The following is an 8665-nucleotide window of genomic DNA, read 5'->3' as shown; positions in this document are numbered from 1 at the left end:
AGCCGAGCCGAGCCTGGCCTAAATCGGGCTCGGCTCGTTAAGGATTCGAGCCGAGCTCGAGCGAGCGTCCGAGCCCGAGCCAAAATTGACACCCTTAATTTCACTTGTTTCTTTATCTGAGAAAGGTTGAGAATGCTCACATCACCTTCTGTCCAAATTCTTTTTCGAAATATGCTGTTTTGTAGCAAATCAGGGTAATCTTCTCAAGTGAACTTTACATAATTCATGTTCATTAATGGTTCAGTTTAGTCTTTTTCTGACTAGAGAATAGATTAGCTTTTCTTAATAACCTCCTTAGTGGAAGATGAGACTTTGGTGTGCTTTGATGTCCTTTATTCCAAAAAGCATAATTGATTAATTTCCTTCGACAAAGTTAATTAGCCCATTCATGATTCATGGCAATCAGGTATTCTTTTTTATTCCCATCATATGCATTTTAGACAAATCAGCTACCTTAGAGTTAGCTCACGGTAGGTTTGTTGTACATATATAGTTCATTAATTGCTTTATTTGCAATGACACTACACGAGATATAATCTAAACTGGCACATTAGACTGCAAAAGCAGTCCCCGCAGATGAAGTTTTTACTGCAACCAAAATCTCCCTAGTCTATCCCAATTTTTAGGGAGCGCTCCAATACCCAAATGATTTAGTGGTTCAAAGTCTAGAAATGGGTTATCTACATTTACCTCATATTTTGTATTTGGATTTGGAATTGAGTTTTGAATGCAAAATGAGAGTAGATCCACCAGCTCATGTTGAGGGAGACAGAGGGAAGGGGGTACTTCCTACTGGAGGGGAGAGGTTGAGGAGCAAAGAGGGTGAAAGAAACTGCCACATCTGTGGATTTCCAGTTACTTATTTCCACAGCATATTTGGAAATCTGATTTTTTTCATTGTCAGTCGCTGATTTGGAAATCCAAGGATTTGATCCAGATCCAAATCACAATAAAAAAGGGCTGCAAATGTGAGAAATCCAAATCAAAATCGACCCTATGTCATCCTTCCACATCAGCTTTTAGTCTAATCGGATGAAGGTTGAAGCTTTCCCTAACTGTCACATTACATTCATGAGAGAGAGTGTGTTTAATCTATGTTCTGTGAGACTTTAGTCACATGACATTCTCCCTCCCCTATTTTATAGTGGTTGTACTCATGTGCTTAGAGATGCCTTAGTAATCAAATGCAACTAGGATCAAGGTTTTAAATTTCGGTTTCGGAATGCAGTCCTCACCGAAACCGAAATTTCAGCCGAAATTTCTGTGAAATCGATCGAAATTAAATAAATTAGTATTTTATCCGGTACCAAATTTCGACAAAATCCCCGAAATAATTTCCGCTGAAATTTCGGAATAATATTAAATAATGAATAAAAAGCTGACTTTTTGGAGATATTTCTTAAATTTCGGCCCGAAATTTCTGGGTTCAAAATTTCGGGTTCGAGATTTCAAAATTTCAATCGGTCGAAATTTATAACCTTGACTAGGATCAAACACTTGGGATGGTGGTGGTAGAGGAGATGTGGTTAGCAAGCCATGGCCTAAAAAATTGGCATGCTTTTTTGCGCCATGAAATATCCAATCGTATGGACTAGAGAGATGGTCATTATTGTTCTAGCCACGACACTCCAACAGATTGGCATGAATTAAGGGCAGACCAATAGCATTGGTGTCGACAGAACCAGAGGGAGACAATGAGCTGGATTCCCTTGAGAGAGAATTCAGCTAAAAGCCTAAAACCATGGATCCAACGAATTACTTGGAAGGTATGCCCTTGAATTACAAAAACCTTGTTTTATTGTATTTAAAAAAAAAAAAAAAAATTCTTCTGGGTCTTGTAATCTAGTCGTGTAAGATGCTTAATTTACACTAATTGGGTTTACTTTATTCTCCTGAGTACATTTTGCATATGGTTTACTTAGTTCTCTTGAAATGCATGGCCCGCAAGAGAGCAAAGACAAATGTCCCGCTTAGATATTTCACTGCCATTTTCTTTCCCATGCGATCATCATCCTCTATGGCCATTTAGGCTTTGCGTTGTTATCACCCTATGTAGTCTCTCAACAACCCTATGTATTCTCTCCAATGCATATTGATCCTTTATTTGCTAACAATTCAGAATATTAACCTTTGTAATCAGGCAAGTCCGATCCGATCCAATCCGATCGTGCACAAATTAACGAAAAGGTATAAAATAAAACAAGCCACATGATGAATACTGAGATTTACATGGTTCGACCAAGTCTATATCAACGGGCGAGAAACACAATCTTCTACTATGAGAAAACAATATACAAGGATTACAATGAATTAAATTCAAAACCCACAAGCCCACAACCCTTTCCTTGCTTCTCTCACCCAAGACCGGACACGAGATAACCCTAGAAGAAACCCACTTTCTCATTCTCTCTCCTTTCTCCTTTTTTCTCTCGCTTCTCCTTTTCCGCACACCTCTCTTTTTTCTCCTCTCTTGTCGCAACTCTTCGTGTAGCCGACAAACACAAAAAACTTCCACACCCCTTCACCGTAGGTGTATTATATACCTAGGATTTCCAAAACCAAAACCTAAAAAAGATACTTTCTAATTTTACTTACCACCACACCGTGGGAAATAAGGCAACTTTCCAACATAATCTTTTTAATAACTTAATTATGGTCTCTCTCTCTCCACACACACAAAGTAACTAATGATCCGTTATTTCGATTGGATCTGGGTCGCTGATCATGACTCATATTGATCTTGGTCAAACAGTGTATTCGGATGATAGCAGTCTCGAGCGGGTGTGATTTAGGGCATAGGAACGCACATAGGTGTGTTTAGTGTTCCAACAGTTGAACTCAATCATGTGTATTCCAGGTCGTAAGATTGCGTGGTAATAGTAGAAATTGATCGGGTACGATATGGAGCATGCCAACGATTGAATCTCGATCGGGTGCGATCCAGGCCCCATTTTTGCGACCGGTTGATGTCCAACGGTGAAATAAGGACTAGAGTTTTACGCTAGCTAACAATCACTACAGAAGCTGATCTGAACCATAGAATTGCGATCTAACGTTATTTAACGGTCAGATAAGCAGCCCCCAATAACCAGGTGCTAGGAAAAGGCGCATTTCAACCAAAAAAGCATCAAGAGGTTTATAAATAGACAAGAAACCAATCATTTGAGTGATGATACGGAAATCCATTGTGGTTACTATATTGGAATTCAAAAGTATTCTCTTCGAGCTTTTCTAAACATTCCCATTTCTTTATTTTTGTCATATTTTGTCTGGTTATTTGTTCTATGTAGAAACAGAAACTAGTATCTCACAGACTTGCCAAATTCAAAGGTATTTTTCGTTTGTTTTCGCTTATGCTTAAGGTCAACCAATGCGTTGTAATTCTGTGTGAACCCCTCTTTGGTGTTCTTTGAAGAAATAAACTATTGAAACTAACGAGAGAGAGTTGCTTTGCAAAATAACGTGAGATAAACAAACAAAATTTACAAACTTGAATGCACTGTGTAAAGATAAGAACATCAATACTCTCTGGAAGAGAAACGTTGATGTAGCATTCTATTCTTTATTCACGTTAAAAATTGCATATATACATGAAAGAAGTAGACTTGACTTAGATAACTACAGCCAAGTTAAAAGATAAAAACATACTCTTTTTAACCTATCAAATAGAAATCCTACCCAAATAAAACTACTCTTAATATCTATCCAACCTAAAGCAAAACATAAAAAGACTCTTTGAAGAGTCGGTGTCGATAACGATCAAAATTCTCCCCCTCAACATCGACTCGCAAAACTAACTACGACTCAAATCAGTCAGCCTGGCCCCTCCAACGTCGTGCACGAATTAGCGACTTTAGCCCTCCCCTTCAGCGTTAACTCTCCACAAGCCACACTAAGTTCATTCTGTGAAAATTATCGTGATCTATCAATTCTTCACTCAGCCTTTTATGTCTTCAAAAAATGTTGAACCCTCCACCTTAAAAATGTTGAAAATGACGAATGTAGAGTGATAGTGACTGGTTTGGGACTTTTAAGACCAAACTACCCCTTAGTTCAAAATCGTGGTTTTTACTTTTCTCAAACGTTAACCTTTGTTATTTTCACCCCTCGCTCTCTCTCCCTCTCTCTCTCCTCTCTCTCTCTCTCTCTCTCTCTCTCTCTCGCCGACCCTCTCTAGTGTGATCTCTCCGGCCTCTCTCTCTCTCTCTCTCTCTCTCTCTCTCTCTCTCTCGACGACCCTCTCTCTCTACGGCACCCTCTCTCTCCCTCTCACCGGCCCTCTCTCTCAATGGCAGCCTCTCTCTCTCCCTCTCTCAGGCCCTCTCTCTCTCCGGTAGCCTCTGATTCTGAGCGGACTTCCTCTCACAGGTTGGTACTCTGTCCCTCTCAGTTGTTTTTTGAGATTTTATGTTAGGGTTTTGAGAAAATCAGTTTGGAAACAAAAAATTAGGGGTTTTGAGAAAATCAGTTTAGAAATCTATGGTTGGAAAAATCAGTACTCTCTCTCTCTCTCTCTGTTGCGAAAATCAGCAACTAAACCTCTATTTTTTTAGAAATCTATGCTCTAAAGCCCTTAAGTTTGGTTTAAACCCCTAATTCTTTTAGAAATCTATGGTTTAAAGCCCTAAAGTTTAGTTTAAACCTCTAATTTTTTTAGAAATCTATGGTTTAAAGCCCTAAAGTTTGGTTTAAACCCCTGATTTTTTCCAAATTTTTCACAAATTATTGGTTTGAACCTCCAAGTTTGGTTTAAACCAAAGATTGGTTTAAAGCCCTAAACTTTGGTTTAGAAATTCAGTTTAGAAAATCCTATATTTTCCCAAATCAGTTGAGAAACCCTATATTTTGAAAAATCAGTTTAGAAAACCCTATATTTTCCCAAATCAGTTGAGAAAATCCTATATTTTGGAAAATCAATTTAGAAAACCCTATAATTTTTCCAAATTAGTTTAGACTCAAACCATTAAATTAGGGTTGGTATGCTATGATAGCTGGGTATTAATTGAGATACGATACAATCGAAAATATATGGTTTAAACCAATAATTTCTCACACCTTAGTGGGTTAAACCCCTAAATCTTGAGTAATAAATGGTTTAAATCAATAATTTATGTCAAATCATTTGTTTAAACCCCTTCTATTTCGGAAATCAGCCCATAAGTTTTGAAAAACAATGGTTTAAACCAATATTTGATATAAATCATTAGTTTAAACTCCTAAATCTTGAAAAATCAATGGTTTAAACCAATAAGTTATGAAAAATCATTGGTTTATACCCCTAATATTTGAGAAATTAGTTGGTTTAAATCAATTGTTAACTTTTTTTCATCTCATTCTGTCTGAACAGGTCCAAATCTGATTTATTGGATTTGATTCCATCTTTTCCACCTAGTGATCATCTTTTCCACTTTGCTATTACCATTTAATGGCGGCCTTGTGCAACCAACCATACAAGTTGGACACTTACATCTAATGTGATGGAAACCTTGACCCTAAATGACCAAGCATTTTTTTTTTCAAAATTGTAAACCAATTAAACCAACAACTTGGCTTCTTTTCTTGCGTCAACTACTGTTGTTTGGAATATGAAATGACCTCAGAGTAGTGATTGTACCCCAAGGTATGCAAATGGCATGAAAGTTGTGTTTTCAGCATCTAAAATGAAACCTGTGTTGCAAACTTCATTCATGGAGAGAAATATGGAGAGAGTAAACAATTTTCTTAGGCGCAAATCCAACGCCGGAGCTGTTATATAATCAACCATTTTCTGGGTACAAATTCAAGCCTGCAGATTATAGCGTATAAAACAGTAAAATTTCTCAAAAAACATATCTAGACATAATGCTGGGCCATTCCCTCAGTGGTTGAATTACTCCCTAGTCCAAAAGTTTTACTGATCATTGTTTCGGAATCTGAAAGACTTAGAGTTGGATTGAGGACCGTAATATAAGAGAAAACACGGATAGACCTTGCCGTAATATAGAGTTGGATTGCTCCCTAATCCAGAAGTTTTGGAGCCGCGTTTAGTGGACGACCCCGGACTTCTTGAAGAAATCTAACATTGAAATTGTATTGGGTGCAAAAAGGTCACCTACATGGAAAATTCAACATGCCAGCAAGTTGTTTAAATGTTTCATTTGATTTTATGCATGGTCTTGAGAAAAATTCACATTCTAATAGTTCAAAAGAAAACAAAAATTACATACCAGGAGGCAGGCAGGATAGACCTAAAAACAATTTCTATCAAAGAAATCCAAGTCCCTTCAATTCAAATAATCCCAAAAACACAAAAAAAAGAATCATACTTAAAAGAACGGAGGCAGGCGGGATACGCCGGGCCTGCAATAAAATTTACAAGAATAGATTAAAGCTGGCACGGGTTGTATCGAGGATCATAATATAAGAGAAAACACAAGTCAAAAAATTACATACTGGTTTTCCATTGGTGTGGAAGGCCCGATTGAAACCACGTTTGGCTGAGGAATTACGATGGGCGGATTATTGCACGATCTCTTATTATGTCCAAGTTGATCGTGAGTACCACACTTATGATGCACTCCTCTTTGCATCCCTCTCTCCGTTCTCACTTTTTTTGGTTGGCTTGGCTGTCGTCTTGTTTTTTGCGGCAATACCAACGACAAAGGATGGGTAGGCTCCGGCCATTGCGATCGGTCTAACGTGGGATAAATTGCTCCATCGTAAGTCCTTCGATACGTATCGGCATGATATCATTCCCCGCAGTAACTGTATGGGTCTCGTTGGTCCAGTCCCATGGCTGCTATCGCATGGGACCACTGCATTCCCATCATTTGGAACAAACGACACGTACATATTTTCTTTTCTAAGTCCACCTCATCAACGTGGCACTTGGACTTTACCTCATATACGGTCCAACCACACTGGTGCGCTATATAACCACCTGCTAGAATACGTTCATCGGCCAACCAGCCTTTCGCGTTTGGGGTCAAATGAGTCGTCTACTTGCTACCTGCCTTCTGACGGTACTGAAAGAAGTCAAATAGTCTCCATCTTGTCTGTTCGACAAGTGCTGCAATAGGCAGCTCCCTTGCGCCCTTTAAAAGTGCATTGAAGCTCTCAGCTGCGTTAGTTGTCAGCACGTTATATCTAGAACCTTCAAAATACGCGTTGGCCCAATTTTGTTTAGGAATCTCCGATATCCATTTCTCTACGCTTTTGCTCATGCTTTTAATACTCTCCATCGCATCTTTAAAAGCACCCTCCCCTAGGGAATATGCAGCATTCACAAAAAGTTTTCGGAGATCTTCACTCTTAAATTTTCCATGGAAGTTGGCACTGAGGTGGTGGATGCAATAGAATTGGTACGACCCGGGCAGAGCTTCCGCTACGGCTCTAGGCAACCCCTTCATCCAGTCGGACCCAATTGTGTTGACATCTTGTCCTGTCGAAATGAAATTCTGAAGGAACAAATGCAGGAACCATACCCAGCTATCATACGTCTCGGCGTTGACTACTACAAGTGCCAGCGGGAATAACCCATAGTTGCCATCTATCGCAGTTGCGGCTAGTAGAGTCCCCCTGTACTTCCCTCGCAGATGGGTCCCATCAACTAGGGCGAGGAGCCTAACTGTTCGGTTGAACGCACTAATGCTAGGGCAAAATAACCAAAAGAAACGCCCAAATGTATCATCCCCTCTTGGCCGCAGCCCTCGAGTTCGGCACAACTGCACTACTGTGCCAGGATTCCTTCTTACCAACTCATCAGCATATGCAGGCAGGATGCGGTATGACGCCTCTGCATGCCCACATATAATTTTGTGTATGATCATCTTCGCCATGTGGGCTTTCTGATACGACATTATTATACTCCACTGGGCCTTGATGTACCCTCTTATCATAGGAGCCCTAACATCTTCTGGGCTTTCGAATAAGGCTAGAGAGCATTCAACAGCCTATTTTGCAGTGGCCATGGGATGATCGTTTCCTTTCATTGTGCTTGAGCATGTGTGCTGGGGGGTAAATGTTTTTACCTTAACATAATCTGTATAAGTGGTCCCTGTGATATGCCATGGGCAGCTACGATCCTTGCATCTAATGCCGTACTTTGTGGGATTTGTCTTTTGTGGGACAAACACAAACCGATGCTGGATTGCGTACTCTGTGACTTTCTTCTGAAAGGCTTTAAGATTTGGGAACATTGCCCCGACCGTGAACTCTTCAGGTCCCACAATCACATTTACTTCATCACTCCCTGCAACCATTTCATCCGCTTCCATCGGCTGCTTATATTGGTATTTTCCAAAGCATCGCCTAGATAATTAGTAGGTTCATCCTCCTCCTCGCCACCCATCTCATCATCGTCACCGAAGTCCTCTTCATCATCACCGAAGTCCTCTTCATCATCGTCGTTATTACTGCCATCGTTCGGTCGAATCAAATAAATAGCATGAATATCACCTCTAAAATCCTTACACAAGTCCGAATCGTTTCTGCATGGTTGGGTTTTCTCAAGCTCGGTCTCAGTCGCGTTGGTCTCATTTAAAGTGGGATCTTCGAAATCCTGATTCAAATCCACTTCATACCTGCAGATCGGTAGCCAATTAGAGATAAAGTAATTGATTTAGAAATGAAACGAAGGAATATGAATCGCACCCAACAATTGTTCAATACTATAATTTACCGATGT

The 8665-nt window shown here is 39.7% G+C and overlaps 1 protein-coding gene across 1 annotated transcript; it reads right to left on the bottom strand.

The window, feature by feature from the left end:
• Positions 1 to 6977: 6977 nt before the first annotated feature.
• Positions 6978 to 7838, bottom strand: LOC143891717 (uncharacterized). The gene has a single exon (XM_077396254.1). It carries the CDS (start codon positions 7836 to 7838, stop codon positions 6978 to 6980), a length of 861 nt encoding a protein of 286 aa, XP_077252369.1.
• Between the last annotated feature and the right edge of the window lie 827 nt (positions 7839 to 8665).

The sequence above is a fragment of the Tasmannia lanceolata genome, unplaced genomic scaffold, assembly GCF_043159265.1.
Source record: "Tasmannia lanceolata isolate RefF3 unplaced genomic scaffold, GAP_Taslan_0.1 ptg000015l, whole genome shotgun sequence".
Taxonomy (NCBI): domain Eukaryota; kingdom Viridiplantae; phylum Streptophyta; class Magnoliopsida; order Canellales; family Winteraceae; genus Tasmannia; species Tasmannia lanceolata.
The sequence above is the reverse complement of the archived record's forward strand: the minus strand, read 5'-3'. Positions and strand labels throughout refer to the sequence as shown.